Genomic DNA, 18,427 nt, shown 5'->3' on the forward strand with positions numbered 1-18,427 from the left:
GGCGCTCGAATAATGTCCTGGACGAAAGGGTCTCTGAGCGGTGGCCCAAACTGAGGTCCTTTCTTTTTGAGGTCTTTGATTGCAGATACTTGGTAAATAAATATTGGCAAAACCAATGACTGATTGAAAGGACCACAGGACCACTTGGCACCAACTTCGACAATGCGGCAACTTTGTCTGCCGTTTGTCAGGAGTCCGAAGTCTGAAGTCCGGATTTCGCCCAGTTTGCTTACCGAGTCACCTAGTGCAATCAGAGCAATTACAGGGCTTTCTCCTGTGTGAATAAATCACAAATACCGAAAGCAAAGCTTTCTGCAATAATTTCTGAGGTAAATGTCGGCAAAGTTTTTCTATCAATTTATTCAAACTTTTCAAATTTTTGTTCACGAGCTTACAACATAAATAGAATGTTTCGATGTTGTTTTGTGGGTGAATGGGCATGAAAGTAAAATGATATGGGAAGGCTTATTCTACAAGGCACAACAATTTCCATACTAAGAAGTAGTGGTGATCCGGAACCTATTGCAAGTGAAGTAAGGCTAAGACTAATTACAGGCTAAGCTAGCATAAGTCTACCCTTAAAACCTAGTAAAATCATAAGAAATAGGCACAGGAAATAATGCGAATTCAGTGGTCATGATTAGTCCCTTTATATGTGCCAAAAGCAATCACTACTTTAGGTTTGGCTTCCAACATAACATCACATTTTTTCCTGTGTCGGATAGACCCAAAGAAGATCTTAACCCTTCTTGAACTTGAGCAGCAGGATGGTGAGCACGAGGAATACCAGAACCCAGGAGGAAATGGATATAAAGCCGTTGTAGACGACGGGATTGTCGATGCCCCAGCCGCGTTGCAGAATGGATCGCATGGATTCCGTTGGCTTGGTGAGCGGCAGGAAGGCTGTGAAGAACTGCAGCAGCGGGAACATGCCCTCGATCGGCCAGATAATTCCGCACAACATAACGATGGGCAAGAAGGAACCCATTGCCACATACGTCGCCGTTCGCTCCGTGTCCACAGCACAGGAAATGACGAATCCAAAGCTCATGCCGCACAGACCATTCAGGATGCAGAGTGCCACCACTAGCCAGATGTTACCCACCAAGGTAAGTTCGAAGAAATAGAAGCTGACGATCAGGACGAAGATCGTCTGACTCAGCATCACCGTGAACTGGGTGACCACCTGGGAGAGAAGGATCTCCGGCCCTGTGATTCCAGCCACCAAACAACGCTCCAACATGCCCTCATTCCGATCGATTAGCATAGCTCCGGAGGTAACAGCCACGGCCAAAAAGAAGATGATCGTCAGGATAACTCCGGGTGCAGCAAAGTCCGTGAAGTTGGGATTGCGATAGCCATACACAGGCTCCTGGAAGTCCACGGGCACACGTCCCAGTTTCGGATTCACATCGCAGTCGCTCAGCATGTCGCCCACAAAGCTGAAGAATGTGTACTGGAGATCGCGGTACAGCAACTGTGAGATTTGTTGATCTGGAAAGTAGATGGAAAACATTGATTTATCTTACATACTTATATGTAAACATTTATATTTACTCGACCAGTCCATTCGCACTGCCAGGTCGGAGGACTCAATGGTTCCATCTTCTGCATACCGGCCATCCTCCACGCGTTCCATCAGAGAGGCGGTATAGTTAGGTTGGATTACCAGGGCGGCCCAGGCTCTTCCTTTCCTCACTTCCTCGTAAGCCATTTCATCTTCGGTCACATATTGCTGCAAATGAAACGAGAATTTGAAGTTCATATTTCTTTTAATCTTTTACACAGTTTTCTTGAGATTAGGTTCAGATTACAGGTCCATTTAAACCGCTGACTTGTTCATCTAAAAACATGTAAAATTTTTCGGGACTTTAGATGAACAGTCGTGTGGGTAAATGCCAGCAGTCAATCAAAAGCTCATTCAATTAGCTTAAAAAGTCATTGCACCTGCCTCCCAGACAGATGCCAAACGGCTCGGCATTGTTTTCGCCGTTGCCGTGCAATTAAAATCGGAGCCGTTGAATTATTGAGCAACGCATGTCGCGATTCGAGGACTCGGTAGTCAGGACAGGATTCGGGGGTTCCTGCCCACGGCACTTCCTTTCTTGGCAGCTTTGTGAGCTGTCTCTTTGTGTGTCCCGCTTCATTTCCTGTCGCATTGTTTGCTGCATGTGATGTGGGGCGTTCTGTTGTAGCAACAATAAAAGTAACTCCCCGTAATTAATGTGCGTACTTTGCGCCAGGCGATAAATTCAGCGAGGCAAACAAATCAACAACAAAGGAGAGGCGTTTTCGTTGCGTTGCGATTCGTTGCCTACTTTTTGCGGACCCTGTTTTCCTTGTTGTCAACAATATGTTGTTTGTGTTATCTGTAACAATTTCATTTCGCTGTGAAATAAATAATGAACTGGCAGCGGCAATGGCAACGGCAACGGCCGCGGCAGCCACCAGAAAGTGGAGCAGTCCCAAGGATCTTGAGCTAGTTCCGGGAAGTGCTCACACATTTATTAAGTCACCATCGAACTGGAGGGGCGTACAACTTTGCCTAAACTTTTGCCAGTCACTTATGTGCCACAACAGCCACAGGAATCACAATCACAGCCGAGGGAGAACGGCCTGGCCACAAAACCCAGGCTGCGTGTATTGGCATTTGTATTTGGGCTTAGTTCGGGCAATTTTGCGGCTTCGATCTGCAGTTATTTAAACGGAAATGGCATAAGGACAGACGCCTCGCAAACAGGCGTGAAATTTACGCAATTGCCGTCGTAATGCTGCACACACATGTCTCGATTTTGGGGCCAATACTGGAGTGTGTGGTTTAATTGGCCTCATTAGATTTGATGGCCCAGAAAAGGATGTGCGCGTGAGTGTGGGTTCTGGCCAAACTATGTTGCGTAGGGTGGATGTGAATTCACCTGAACTGGAGATTACACTAGAGACCTGGAATAAATTATAATGCGAAGAGCCATGGCTACAGACAATCAAATTGTAGGTCCTGAACAACTTTTATGCTACTATTTAACCCTAACTTCAACATTGTTTATGACAAACTTGAGCCGCAAACTATGCGCAAATGAAGTCAACTTGGTCAGAAGCCCGACGCAAATGAGCTCGAAAGAAGCTGGAGAAAAACTTTCCCTAGCTACCTTGGCAATTTTTGTTTCGACTTTGCCCTAACTTTGCTCATAAAATCTCTCTAGCTAGGGAAAAAATAAAGCCAAGGATGCGCTTTCGAGCACTTTCTTCAAGTAAAAGCTTGTCGCTAATCAAGTACCATCAGAAGCGTAGTAAAAGGGTTTTCAGATAAAACAAAAATATTTGCGCACCTTTGATTAAATCAATAATTAATTTGCTTTCAAACACGAAGAGTTCCAAAAGCATTTCTAAATGTAAAACTCTAATGGTTCTTGTAAAATAAATACATATTCCCAAAAACAAATAATACTCCTCCTACCAGAATTTCTTAGATTTTCTACAACATTGAAAAGCATGAAATTGGCCAGATTCTACACTAATGAGCTACATTTTCATGCTTAATGAACTTTTAATTAGAAGCAAGGACAACAGCCAACGACATCGGCTGACCACAATATGTTTCTCCATTTTCCCATAAATTAAGACTTCTTTTTTGGGCTCCTAGCCGTGGGGGAAGTTTATAAAATTATTACTGCAACCATTCAGGGAGCTGCCTTCAGAAAATTGGGAGGTTGGCCCAACAACACAAAGGACGACTTTCGTGTCGTTAAGACAAGGGTAAAGGAAATGCTTTTGATCTGGTGAAAACATAACCACAAGCCAAAAAGGCAGAAGAAATTCAAGGGACAACGGGAATTATCGCTATACTCTTCCACTTTCGTTTTCTGAATACGAATTAAAAGTTCCGATGACCAAAAGTCACAGAAATTACGTTTTACTTTCGATTCTAAATGTATGCAAAAAATCAATAATTTCCTATATTCCTATGATATATAATTAAATTTTAATTATTATGAGCTCAACAGCTGCTTTTCGCACCTGTTATCCAAGTCTGAAGTCTGTTCGATAAATACATTATACCCCAACTTCAGTAGGTAGCCGTCTTGGAAAAGTGGTATTGAAAAAACAGAAAACGCTTCGACTTCAGTACACGAGAAAAATTCAAATTTTCTTGACCCCCCTTGAGGCCCGCCTGGAGCTCCAATCCCCCACAGAATTTTGGGAAGGTAAGCTGGGGCAGGGTTTTAGCCAAGTGCTGATGGCACGTTGATACGCTGTTCATTGACCAAAATTAACTTGGCCTTCGTGCTCCCCCTTCTTTCGCTGTGGCTCTTTTGATGCGGCCTTAAGATACACGGTCGCGTATTATTTTTTCTCCATTTTGCCTTTATTTTTGTCCGAAGTTATACAAATTCAGTCTGATAGCCAGCGGTTTGGGTATGCTTTTCAATTTCCAAAGGTAAAAAGTTTTCTTCGCAAATTGCCAGTTGAGGCATGCGGACGGTTGCTGGCCTTATTATTGCGGTCTTTATTATATTGTTATTTGAAAATGTTCTAAAAGTTTAGGAGGTCACGGTCTGCTGGCGGGATAATTTGATGGGACATTGAGGTCTCAATGCTGATTTTGTTTTATTATCTTTCATCGGAAAGCAATTGATTGTCGAAACGGATTCCGCGAAAGGACTGTATTGAAGAGTATCCTCGAGTTTCCCAGAAATTTGCAACAAACCTGCTAACAAGTTTCAATTTTACATGAATGCTGTGCAAACTAATCGTAAAAATACCCACACTCCCAACGCCTCTTTACTGTTATTATGCTTATTATGGTGTCTAATGTAAAATGCATGAAATCGTAAGCCAGGAGTCGAGCGCTCGACCGAAACGAAACTCAAATTAGGCAACAAAAGCGACTTTGTTTTTGAAGCGTAATTTGCAATAAATTGCCACAAGCGGCTTTTCTTGGCCTCGGTAATACGGCTCTGCTCTGCCCTGGCCCACTATTTCTGGCCATCGCCGCCCATGGCAGTTCAGTAAATTTATTGATGATCTCGACCGACTGGCCTGTTGTTGCTGTGCCAAAGATAAGCAGCTGTAATTTGTGTTCGCCAACACCAAGGGCAACGGCCACATCGGAGGCAAGGCAATGGCAGCATCCTCTTCATTTTGCATCGGAGAAGGAGCACGAGCACGACCAGGAGCAGAGTTGTTCGTTTGGTTAAGAAACACCAGCTAAATTGTTACAATAATATATGTTAAAAATATATAAATCTGCACATTAAATTCCTATAGTTAGTTGGCTTGTAGGGTTTCTTGAATCTAAATAATTATTTTTGTAAATTTCAACGATAAACCAGTTCTCTTGTAGTTCAGCCGCCTTACATTATAAAGTTTCTAGGAACGCAGAGCCTCCAGATACAAGTGTTAACTGGAAATTGGCCAAGTAAGCAGCACTGCCTGGGCGATTTGGCCAAGACAAAGGCAAGTATATGGAGGGGCTGATTTAGGAGTGCGGCAGGACGAAATGATGTGTGCAGTAGATTGAAGACCCGGCAGCCCCAGCCTCAGCCTCCACTCGGGCCCTACAGGGGGAGCCACTCGGCTGTCGACACAAATTGAAATAAATTACAGGAGCGGACGGCAGGGCGAACGTATTCGAATCGGGGGCTCTGGATATAAGCCACATGAGTGGTTATTGTAAAGTTCGCACTGCACAATTTAACCAAAAAGCCAATGACAGTTGATATTGCACCCCCGGGCTGGGAGCTGCATCTTCATCTGCACTTGCCACTGCCTCATCCTATCTTTCGTCCTGCCCACTGTCCATGTCCTTCTGCTCCCGGGGGATTGCGAAATAGGGGCATTGGAGAAGTCGGGTAGGTAATTTGCATTGCACTCACCACAACCATGCTCTTGTTCTTGACCAGCATATCGAGATAACGGCAGCTCAGCATCGTCTGATTGCATCCGGTGTGCACTGGACAGAATTGTTCCATAATCATTTCCCCCGACATCTCGTGATTCGCCACGGCCAATTTGAGGCCAGTGGGATCATGGCCGATGGCGTAACAGAAGAGCAGTATCTGCACCACGGGCAGGCCCACGATGAACAGCATCACCCTGTGGAAAAATCACCCGGCGTTGGTTAGCAATTGAGGAGCACTGGTAAGCTCGGCCCATTATTATGCAACACAAGTAGCATGAGCTTGGATTGATAAAAGGGCGGGCCTAGTTTGAGGTAAATAAATCAGATGCAGTCAAGTATTACTACTTTAAATGATGTGTTTGCTGGTATTTGATGACTTGCTCAACTTCATGACTCACCCCACGTTGCGCATCATCCACAAGAAGTTTTTCCAGATGAGGGCGTGCAGGTGATGCGACTGCATCACATGGAGATTATACCAGAAGGATGTGGGTATTTCCTGGGGCGGTGGCAACGGTGGGGCTGCGGGGGCGGTAGTACTGATCGGATCCCGGGCCGCGGACGACATTGAAATATTATCGCCAAACTCGCCGGAAATTTCGGCAGCATGCTGCTCATCGGACATGTCCAAGGCGGGATTAGAGATGGCCGGCACCGTCACCTGCTCCACAATTTCCTGAGCTATCGACGATCGACGGCGTTTTCCCATGTTCTGCAAGACCGAGAGCTTCAGGAAGACATCCTCCAGCGAGTCGGCATTGTACTGCTGACGCAGATAATCCGGCGATTCCTCAGCCAGCATTTTTCCGCCACGCAATAGGCCGATCTGAAAGAGTTTTAAAAAATTAAACAAATAATAATGAACAACAAATATTTGTAGTTGAAAATATCCCCCAGCTAATAACCTCACATCCTCACATCCGAGAGTCCTCGAAATTAAGTTGAAATGGATTTGTAACATCCCTGTTTTGTCAGTCAATTGATTTGGAGCGTGCTCCGCAAAGTGTCGTCAAGCCAATTTAACTTTTCGACTTTGACGCGACTTGCCAGTCGTCCTTGTCCTTGTCCGTGTCCGCGTCCCAGAATCTTTGTCAAAGTTTGCGGCCCCTATGCACATCCTATTCCTATTCCTATTCCAGTTCCTGCTGCTGTTGTTGTGGATGTGTCGATGAAGTTTTATCGACTACCAATGCCCGGCGTAATCCCTTGCTCACGCAACGTGCGGAAATTAACTTAATTGATTTCTGTGTCCGTACATGACCAGCCGTCATCCCCTTGGCCCCTCTGCGGGCGGAAAAGTTTGCCATGAAGACGACGCTGCTTGTTCATCAGTTCCACATCAAATGGATGGCTTCATTAGGCATGCACATGAGTGGGCTGGCTCCTGCAGGACCCCTTTGCACCGATTTCCCCCCGATTTTTCCGAGTGCACAGGCAAATTCTATGCTAAATAAACCACACTCGCACACATAGCTAACAAAGTTTTGCCACTTGATTTGGCTTGGTTCGGCTCCTGATTTTGGCCAGCCAGGAAGGAAATCACCCATTTCCCCCAGAGCATGTTGTGTGTTTGGGCAATTCGACTGGCGACTGGCGACTGTCTTTTCGACTTCTCAGGGCCAATTAACGTCTTAATTGAATTGCAATGGCAAACTAAATTACGGTCCTCGTGGCGAGGCAGCCAATTGTAATTTTATTGGCCTACTATGTGATATGCATTATTATGGCCGGCAATTTTGCATGCCATAAATAATTTTCCGTTCGCCTCGTGCCCGGCACGCAGAGGAAATTGAAAAATGCACATGATATTTATGGCTGGGTTCGTAGGTGGCACTTACTGGATGTGGGCGAGCTCGAAATTTATTCTAGAATATATGCAGCTGGCAAAATAAATCTTGGATGTTCATCTGAAATTCCCAAAATTTACATAGGATCTGAATTTTCCCGAGCATACGGATTCTCAAAGCATTTTCATTAGTGTTCTGTTTGTATTATAGAAAATTTGTAATCTACATAGGCCAAGTTTGCTTACCTACGTTATTGGGTTACAAACAGTATGAGGATGGTTAATCCCCAAATCCTTCACGTTTCATACAAAAATATATATACTCGTGCAAAACTCTCGATAAAAACCGTGAGCCTTTTTTGTGCTACGTTCTTGCAGCTTAATGCTTAATAGCACGCTACGTGCAACGTTGCATTAAAGTGGCAATCAAAGTGGTTGAATCACATCAACACTTCATCAGCGAACGGAAAACCAGTTGGTAATGCTATTTTTTCTTGGTTATTGTGTATCTCCCGTCACTCATCAGCTTTAGCAATTATTCAACTGTCCATTTGCATTTCGGTTGCGTCTTTTTTTGAGTTGGCTGCTCAAAAGCAACATGCGGAAAATTACGCGACAAACAATAAGGATAAAAACGGAAAAGCGGCAGCAATACAAGAGGAAATGCAACAATATCAACTATTAAAGGCGCACCAGGAGGGAATTCGGGGGCTCCCTTCCACCAGTAAACGCTGAAGTGGAGCACTCGTAACAATATATCCATCACATAATGTTACGCTCCCTGATTTCATTTATTAGAGCAGAAAGTGCTGCATGTACAACTGGGGACAGTCGGAGGCGAAGACACGCCCCTGTGTCTTTGCTGTGTGGCCATGTGGCGTATACGCGATTCTCAGTTTATTTTTTTTTGTCCTGGCTTTTTGTTTTTTGTTTCAACTGCTTTCTTTTTTCCTACGCTGCTATTTTCTTTTTTTGGGCCAACCAACAATTTCCCCAGAGCCAAAGGCAATGGCAAAGGCAGCGGCAGCAGTGCTGACATTAAATTTGGGGAGCAATGTCTGTCAAAAAAAGTGAAGCGCTGCACTTTGTTAGGAGCGAGAGACTAGAAGCCATTTGAGATTCTGTTGTGTGGGACGAGTTGATTGACCTCGTGGTTTGCTGGTGGGTGGGAAGGTTGAGTGGGCTCATGGCGACGGTACTGCAGGCGTTGAGGCTTGCCATAATGCGGACCCGACTTTGATGTGGGTTCCAAAGTCACCGTAGGTGTTGGACTTTTGTTAATAGAAGCAGAAAATATGCTGTACTTTTGCAATATAAAAATTCTTTTATGGAATACTAGCTTTAAATCACATTCTGTGCACTAGGAATCTTGAACAAGTATTTACTACACAGGTACTTTATTAACATTAAAGGAAAATAAAGTGTACACAAATCGTTTAATTGGATTACTTCACACGGCAGGAAGTTGTATGTCAATATGAAGTTGTTATTGTTCAATATTTGCCAGCATACACACCACATTATTTAAAAAGCAAACGGCATTAAAGAGCAAAGTTACATTTACCACAAAAACCAAATCCTTATGTGGCCCATTTTACTAGCTTACAGGATTGCTCTTCGGCTGCTTTTAAGAATTTTATATTTTTGCTATATATACGGCCTTAAATAATATCATTCACACATTAAACTTTTATAATAAAAATGTTTGGTCAATTGTGAAGACGATGCCGCAGAAAAGGTTTGTGCTGCATATGTGCAGAGTACTCCAATGACACACCATCAAACACGTACAAATTTTAAATGTCCATAAATATTTTTCAATTAAAATAAAACTTTTAATCTCTGCATCATACAAATAACAATAACCGAATTTAAGCACGGCAAAGTTTTAACAACACTATGGGATGCAGTCGTAAATGCATTTTACGATTATGTTTAATGCCCCTGCTTTTGTTTGAGTGCATCCTCGCTGCAGCAGTAGAATCAAAAAACTAATAGCTGTTTTTGCCACCATGCTGCATATAATTTTTATTGCCACATGAATTTTCAGCTTATAAATTGCCATCAGGCCATAATCACTTTAAAGCCCCTGTTTTTAAGGTGCTTCTGGCTAGGGGTGGGAAATAGATCAAGTGCCATGTACGTTCCCATTGAAGTGGTTCACTCAATCAGGCTCCAGGGCAGTTAAATTTATGTGTCTGTCTGTGCTGCATTGAGCTCTACCTTAGCAGATATTGGCTGAGGGAATCCCATTTTGGGCACGCAATTCTGTTGACTCAACAAAAAAAAGGCAGCAAGAAAACAGAGAGTACGCAAGGAAATCCAGCAGAAAAACTCTACGGCGAACTCCACGTGACGTGCAGAATTGGAGAAAAATATGTGCAGATAACTACCTTCGGCCAAGTTGAACTGAAGACTTGTCCTCTTCTGTCCCGGACTCGACTTGAGCTGGCCGAAGCCAAAGCGTGCCACGAAAAAGCTGAAAAAGCAATTTGCTGCCGGCCATAATACTCGTACACCGAAAAGAAACACCAGTGAAGTGGTTAACTGAGGCGATTTTCTTCCTTAAATATCTATTGTAGTCATTTTAATATTTGGAAAAACTAACTTTATTAGATAGTACTCGAAAAATGGGACTGGCTTTAATACGTGTAATTTTTTCCAGTGTTTTCTTCCTGTGAGCCAGCTCAGGCGTGCACAATCTAAGCTGAGACCCCGTTGCTGTTCCATTTGAGCTGAGCTGCGAGGCCAACACGTGTTCAATATGAGCAATTAAACACTGTCACCAGAAGTTACACAGACACAACAACTTCTCAGTCCGCTGCGTGTGGTCGTGGTTCCCGGGGGCTTTGCATGTAAGGACGTACGATATAGCAGAATGGGAACTTCTTCCGCAAGTTTGTTTTTTATAGAACCCATAAACCATAAATTTGGTCCAACAATTCGCATTAAATTCACATTTCAACGCCTGACGCTCGGATTAACTTGGCCAGAATACCTCGTTGCCGATCCTTGTGCCTTGTTTTATGGACTTGGACTGCGGCTCAGTCGATTGTTTTGCTTGACACCCAATCCCAGTGCGATTCCCAAGTGCCAAATGCTGAATGCTGAATGCCGATTGCCCGCAAACAAAGGCGAGTTTTCTATTCCTGCCAGTGATTTTGTTTATTGGCCATAACTCTTTACCGCAATGACTTTTGGCGGCAGAGCGCCATGACAACGGATTCCCATCCGGCGCATCACATGGGGTGTGGAGCTTACTTTCTAAAGGGTTGAGGTGGATTTGGGGGTGGCGTAAACGTGTTGTCAATTGCTGGCAGCGGCACAGCATGTGAGCCATTTAACACCCTGGATGTCCTTGGGGGTCAAGTGGTGTTAGAGAGATCAAGGCCCAAAACTGTCTGATTGTTTCCATAATCGGGGAATCGGGCCCAAATGGCTTTGATTTGAATTATGTGTAATAAGGAGCCTTTAATGTGTAAATAGGTATTTGGAATAATATTTTCAAACTAGTAAATTTTCCCTGCACATATTGCTGATTAATAGCTACTTGCCTCAATCAATCATTTATAACGAATCGATATATTGATGTGATTGGCTTTACTTTAAACTTTAGCCGTAACGCTTCAAACGCTTCAAAGATGCACTAATTTATTTGATATCATGTCAATTAATCCATTTTATGCTATACCCGCGAAGATTTAACATATGAAATTGTCATCCGATAATGACAAAATTGGTTATATGTTTTGTAGCAACAAATGTTTCTTAAAGTCTGCCGTTTTGATGAATATTTTCTTGCACCCTATCAATCAAATTAAATGGGCCCCCTGGTAGGGTGTCTCAAGTGTCGATCTTGGGCCCAATTCACACTTTCTTCGTCGCTCTCCACATCAATCTTTTCCACAGTGTTGTCATTGATATATTCATGCATCTCACACTCCACTTGAGCTTGCGTGTGTGTCTCTGGGATTCAGGATTCTGTTTGTTTTATGTGTGCATATCCCGTGCGTGTTGCCAAGTATCTGTATCTCAGCCTGTCGCTTTGGCCGTGTATCTATCTGTCTATCCAACTGTCCATTGTGATGGGCGTTTGTTTGCGAGCCTTGTCACGATTTATTCTTGTATTTTTTCCATGCCTGAAAGCGCCAGAGTTCATTGTTTGCTGCACGCATTAAATGACTAGCGCAGTTATATTTCCCTATACAGATCTCATCTGTTTCGCTGGAGGCATAAATAAATCTGAAGTAAATTTTTGCAATGTGTCCCGCTCGGAAATGCCTCGTAAATCGTGCCACGGCCATGGGTCAACAAAGAAGACAGCCGTCAGTAATGTTGTACTCCTCGGCTTTCCTCTTTTGGCTATTCATTTTTTTTTTGCATTTTCGGGCAGGACACGGATTTGATGCAGCCGCCCGCAGGATACAAATTTGCCAAGGGGCAGGCGGAAGCACTTAGCGCCGCATGTTGACAGCGCTCGCCGGAGCTGATAGCTGAACTTTCACCTTGGCAGTGGCAGCATAATATTGCTCATACGCCGCATATTACACATGGATGTGCCGGCTGATCATAAATCACCCGGACGAACAATGCGTGGGCGCCAAGAGCCATTGACACTTGCTTGCCACAGAGCATCCCAAATCCCTGCGTCCCTACCCGCTTAACACTTCACCGGAAATCCTCTGACTACTTACCATATGCGCCTGGGCACACTCGTCGATGTAATGCGTGGTGATTATCACAGTCGTGTGACCATTTTTCGTAATGTCCACCAAATGATCCCAGATGCTGCAGGCGGTAAAATTAAGAGTTAATCAGCTGTCATCTGCATGTAAATTGTGCACAGTGTAGCACTCACCTCTGACGCAAAACGGGGTCCACACCCACAGTGGGCTCATCCAGGATGAGGAGCTCCGGCTCATGGAGCAGGGCCACCGCCAGACTCACTCGCCGCTGCTGGCCGCCACTCAAGTTCTTGACAAATTTGGAGGCATTTGGCAAATTGAGTAATTTGAGAAGGAATTCTGTGCGATCCTCGATGTCGCTCTTGGACATGGCAGAAATGATGCCAAAGTAGATTAGGGTCTCACGCATCGTGAACTCGCCGTAAAGGGCTATTTCCTGCAATAAACCAAAATTGGAGTCCGGATGTTATAAATTTTCACCAGCTGAATACTGTTTCCTCGCAAAAACACAGCCCACTTTCCGGCTTCGCTGGTTTATGACTCCACTTTTCCCAGCAGACTTCAATAAAGATAGGCAATTTGGCCTTTCTGAAGAAACTGAAGAATCTAATAATTAAACCCAAAGACCTAATTTAAAATGTTCACCTAAAACATAGATTGAATATTTGTGTGGCCTGACAAGATAATAATCTAAGATATTTAACTTAACAAAAAATTCAAAAAATTCAAAAATGTCCCAAAGCTGAAGTTCTGAACTCCATAACTCAACTTATCTTAATCGGATTTTGAAGTGGCATACCTCTAAATGTTTCTGGAGCAATTCTCTAAATAACTGCATTTAAATTTAAAAATTCAATATTTTAAAATTTTTTTGTAATTTTTTTCATGTGAGATTTTGTGGAAATTCAAAAAATTAAGAAATGGCCCACAGCTGAAGTTCTAAACTTCATAACTCAACTTATCTTAATCGGATTTTGAAGTGGCATACCTCTAAATGTTTTTGGAGCAATTCTCTAAATAACTGCATTTAAATTTAAAAATGCAATTTTTTAAAAATTTTTTGTAATTTTTTTCATGTGAGGTTTTGTGGAAATTCAAAAAATTAAGAAATGTCCCGAAGCTGAAGTTCTAAACTCCATAACTCAACTCATCTTAATCGGATTTTGAAGTGGCATACCTCTAAATGTTTCTGGAGCAATTCTCTAAATAACTGCATTAAAATTTAAAAATGCAATTTTTTAAAATTTTTTTGTAATGTTTTTCATGTGAGATTTTGTGGAAATTCAAAAAATTAAGAAATGTCCCAAAGCTGAAGTTCTAAACTCCATAACTCAACTTATCTTAATCGGATTTTGAAGTGGCATACCTGTAAATGTTTCTGGAGCAATTTTCTAAATAACTGCATTTAAATTTAAAAATTCAATTTTTTAAAATTTTTTTGTAATTTTTTTCATGTGAGATGTTGTGGAAATTCAAAAAATTAAGAAATGTCCCAAAGCTGAAGTTCTAAACTCCATAACTCAACTTATCTTCATCGGATTTTGAAGTGGCATACCTCTAAATGTTTCTGGAGCAATTCTCTAAATAACTGCATTAAAATTTAAAAATGCAATTTTTTAAAATTTTTTTGTAATTTTTTTCATGTGAGGTTTTGTGGAAATTCAAATAATTAAGAACTGTTCCAAGGCTGAAGCTCTAAACTCCATAACTCAACTTATCTTAATCGGATTTTGAAGTGGCATACCTCTAAATGTTTCTGGAGCAATTCTCTAAATAACTGCATTTAAATTTAGAAATTAAATTTTTTTTAATTTTTTGCTATTTTTTTCATGTGAGACGTTGTGGAAACTCAAAAAATTAAGAAATGTCCCGAAGCTGAAGTTCTAAACTCCATAACTCAACTCATCTTAATCGGATTTTGAAGTGGCATACCTCTAAATGTTTCTGGAGCAATTCTCTAAATAACTGCATTTAAATTTAAAAATGCAATTTTTAAAAATTTTTTTGTAATTTTTTTCATGTGAGATTTTGTGGAAATTCAAAAAAATAAGAAATGGCCCACAGCTGAAGTTGTAAACTTCATAACTCAACTTATCTTAATCGGATTTTGAAGTGGCATACCTCTAAATGTTTCTGGAGCAATTCTCTAAATAACTGCATTAAAATTTAAAAATGCAATTTTTTAAAATGTTTTTGTAATTTTTTTCATGTGAGATTTTGTGGAAATTCAAAAAATTAAGAAATGGCCCACAGCTGAAGTTCTAAACTTCATAACTCAACTTATCTTAATCGGATTTTGAAGTGGCATACCTCTAAATGTTTTTGGAGTAATTCTCTAAATAACTGCATTTAAATTTAAAAATGCAATTTTTTAAAAATTTTTTGTAATTTTTTTCATGTGAGGTTTTGTGGAAATTCAAAAAATTAAGAAATGTCCCGAAGTTGAAGTTCTAAACTCCATAACTCAACTCATCTTAATCGGATTTTGAAGTGGCATACCTCTAAATGTTTTTGGAGCAATTCTCTAAATAACTGAATTAAAATTTAAAAATGCAATTTTTTAAAATTTTTTTGTAATTTTTTTCATGTGAGATTTTGTGGAAATTCAAAAAATTAAGAAATGGCCCACAGCTGAAGTTCTAAACTTCATAACTCAACTTATCTTAATCGATTTTTGAAGTGGCATACCTGTAAATGTTTCTGGAGCAATTTTCTAAATAACTGCATTTAAATTTAAAAATTCAATTTTTTAAAATTTTTTTGTAATTTTTTTCATGTGAGATGTGGAAATTCAAAAAATTAAGAAATGTCCCAAAGCTGAAGTTCTAAACTCCATAACTCAACTTATCTTCATCGGATTTTGAAGTGGCATACCTCTAAATGTTTCTGGAGCAATTCTCTAAATAACTGCATTAAAATTTAAAAATGCAATTTTTTAAAATTTTTTTGTAATTTTTTTCATGTGAGATGTTGTGGAAATTCAAAAAATTAAGAAATGTCCCAAAGCTGAAGTTCTAAACTCCATAACTCAACTTATCTTCATCGGATTTTGAAGTGGCATACCTCTAAATGTTTCTGGAGCAATTCTCTAAATAACTGCATTAAAATTTAAAAATGCAATTTTTTAAAATTTTTTTGTAATTTTTTTCATGTGAGGTTTTGTGGAAATTCAAAAAATTAAGAACTGTTCCTAGGCTGAAGCTCTAAACTCCATAACTCAACTTATCTTAATCGGATTTTGAAGTGGCATACCTCTAAATGTTTCTGGAGCAATTCTCTAAATAACTGCATTTAAATTTAAAAATGCAATTTTTTAAAATATTTTTGTAATTTTTTTTATGTGAGATTTTGTGGAAATTCAAAAAATTAAGAAATGCCCCAAAGCTGAAGTTCTAAACTCCATAACTCAACTTATCTTAATCGGATTTTGAAGTGGCATACCTCTAAATGTTACTGGCTCAATTCTCTAAAAATCTGCATTCAAATTTAGAAATTTAATTTTTTTTAATTTTTTTGTCATTTTTTTCATGTGAGATTTTGTGGAAATTCAAAAAATTAAGAAATGCCCCAAAGCTGAAGTTCTAAACTCCATAACTCAACTTATCTTAATCGGATTTTGAAGTGGCATACCTCTAAATGTTTCTGGAGCAATTCTCTAAATAACTGCATTTAAATTTAAAAATTCATTTTTTTTAAATTTTTTTGTCATTTTTTTCATGTGAGATTTTGTGGAAATTCAAAAAATTAAGAAATGCCCCAAAGCTGAAGCTCTAAACTTCATAACTCAACTTATCTTAATCGGATTTTGAAATGGCATACCTCTAAATGTTTCTGAAGCAATTCTCTAAATAACTGCATTTAAATTTAAAAATGAAATTTTTTAAAATTTTTTTGTAATTTTTTTCATGTGAGATTTTGTGGAAATTCAAAAAATTAAGAAATGTTCCAAAGCTGAAGTTCTAAACTCCATAACTCAACTTATCTTAATCGGATTTTGAAGTGGCATACCTCTAAATGTTACTGGCTCAATTCTCTAAAAATCTGCATTCAAATTTAGAAATTTAATTTTTTTTAATTTTTTTGATGTTATGATTTCTAAAAATTTAAAATATTAAGAAACGTCCTGTTGCTCAGACTAAAGAAAGTTAAGTGCAGTTGAGTTGTTCTTATGGATTGTGAAAATGAAAAGTTTTCTTTCATTTCTGAGTGGGTATACGTTTTCTTTTGTGCTTTCACCATTTTATTGCGTTGATTTAATTTGCCGGCTCTGGCATGGGATAATAAAAGGCACATGAAAAATGTAGCAGATTCCAGGTGGAAAGTGGAAAGCAGCAGGCACAACATGGCCGAGTTCAACTCACCTGTGGCATATAGCCAATCCGGGGACCCGGCACTCCGGAACCCCGAGATCCGGGTCGTCCGCCAAGCACCCAAATCTCGCCAGAATTGAGGCGACGTCGTCCGACGATGCAGCTGAGCAGCGTTGTTTTCCCGCATCCAGAGGCGCCCAGGAGACCGTATCTGGAATTGCACATGGTTAGTTGAGCTTAAAGTCGTTTTTATAATGAGCTAAAGTGTACACGTATGCAGGTGGTTTCCAGTAACAGTTGCTCAGTTGCAAGATTTGCCCAAAAATAGTCTTAAAACCTAATATGTAAAATGTGTATTCTATCCCTTATTACTTTTATTTGTCATTAAGTTTATATAACACTTTTGACGCAGGATTAGCTATTAGGTCTTCTGCTCAATTTTATTACTAGTTTTTAAAATTAAAAAAAATGGTAATTCTTCAGCAAATACTGGTTCCTTAGTAAAATTTCTATGCATTTAATATGTTTTAAAAGTGATGTGCTGTCTCTGCCATTTCCCTTTACACCCATTTAAATTCAGAATCCCCTTGGAATTTCCTGGCTAAATTCCTTTGGATTGTGAGGAAAGATAATTACAGGTAAATCTGTAAATTCCGGCAGTGGGACCACTGGAAGAGGGGAAACCTATCGGAAAAATGCAACTGGCATTGGAGCTCCATTTAAGTTGGGCCCAAAAGGAGGCCAGAACACTGCTGGTCAGATAGTCGGATATTTTTCGGGAGAGGAGTCGCCCGTGTGTGCATGCCGCTCAAATATTTTAAGCACTCACACAAAGACTCGGCGGCAGGTGCACTTGCCAACACAGATACAAGCCAACACACTCGCACCCACACTTACACAGAGCCGCACTTTCCGAGGCACAAGGATGAAAAGCATCAGGTGAAAAATCAACTGTGAATAGTTTTGCAAAAATATTCAGGCGCAAAAAGTTTCATTGCTCGGTGCACGGTATTCTCTGAGCGCTCTCTGAGCCCAAAACCCCTCATTTTCCCTTCGCCATTTTCCAGCGCCCATTTTCCACCCCATTTTCCCAGCGCTCTTGTCGTACACCCCACATTTTCCGCCCACACTATCTTCATGTTCAGGTTCAGGTCGGTGTGGTATGTGCGCCGCTTATCTCGTGTGTGGAGGAGCTGTTGCAAAATATATTTAGGGAATGTTTAGCACAGCTTAGCGCGCCAGCCAGCCTCCGCCCACCGCCCTCCGCCCACTTACCACCCCCTAGACGACCTTACCCAAGTTGGCGTATTTTTTATTACGTGCGCAGCGCGCGAGTTTAGAAAATTGTTGGTCTGGCAGTTGGCAGTTAGATGGCGCAGAGGTCGGGGGTCGAGCGGTACGGGGGTCGCGGTTTGAGGTCGGTTTAGGTGTGCAGGTGTGTGTTTAGCCATGAATAACATGCAGGTCGATTGCAGGTGGGGGAGAAAGAGCCACACTGGTATAAGCCAAAGCCAAAGCAAAAGCCAAAGGGGTAAATAAAAGCACTGCTCCGCTCGGTCCAGCTTAAGGACACCCGAGTTGGCCAAAAAGGGATGGTTGGTTAAAACCGGCGAGTGGGAAAAAACAAGCATCGGGTTGGACAATGAAGCCAGATATGATTAAACACTCCACTAAACTGAAGCACTGAGATAAAACTAACGAAAAGTGGATAATTTGTTGGCTGTAATTGAGTGTTTCATCTCAAATG

The 18,427-nt window shown here is 41.0% G+C and overlaps 1 protein-coding gene across 1 annotated transcript in view; it reads right to left on the reverse strand.

The window, feature by feature from the left end:
• Positions 1–336: 336 nt before the first annotated feature.
• LOC6554262 (ABC transporter G family member 20) overlaps positions 337–18,427 on the reverse strand; it is a 47,509-nt gene continuing 29,418 nt past the window's right edge. The window contains exons 3-9 of the mRNA XM_001981647.3: positions 16,732–16,891; positions 12,544–12,806; positions 12,380–12,473; positions 6,298–6,725; positions 5,874–6,093; positions 1,558–1,735; positions 337–1,494 (exon numbers count right to left, since the gene is read on the reverse strand). Of these exons, the coding sequence (XP_001981683.1) occupies positions 740–1,494; positions 1,558–1,735; positions 5,874–6,093; positions 6,298–6,725; positions 12,380–12,473; positions 12,544–12,806; positions 16,732–16,891 (2,098 nt within the window). The 3' untranslated portion in view covers positions 337–739. The remainder of the gene's footprint in view (positions 1,495–1,557; positions 1,736–5,873; positions 6,094–6,297; positions 6,726–12,379; positions 12,474–12,543; positions 12,807–16,731; positions 16,892–18,427) is intronic.

This window comes from Drosophila erecta, unplaced genomic scaffold (genome assembly GCF_003286155.1).
Source record: "Drosophila erecta strain 14021-0224.00,06,07 unplaced genomic scaffold, DereRS2 tig00000000-arrow-pilon, whole genome shotgun sequence".
Lineage (NCBI taxonomy): Eukaryota > Metazoa > Arthropoda > Insecta > Diptera > Drosophilidae > Drosophila > Drosophila erecta.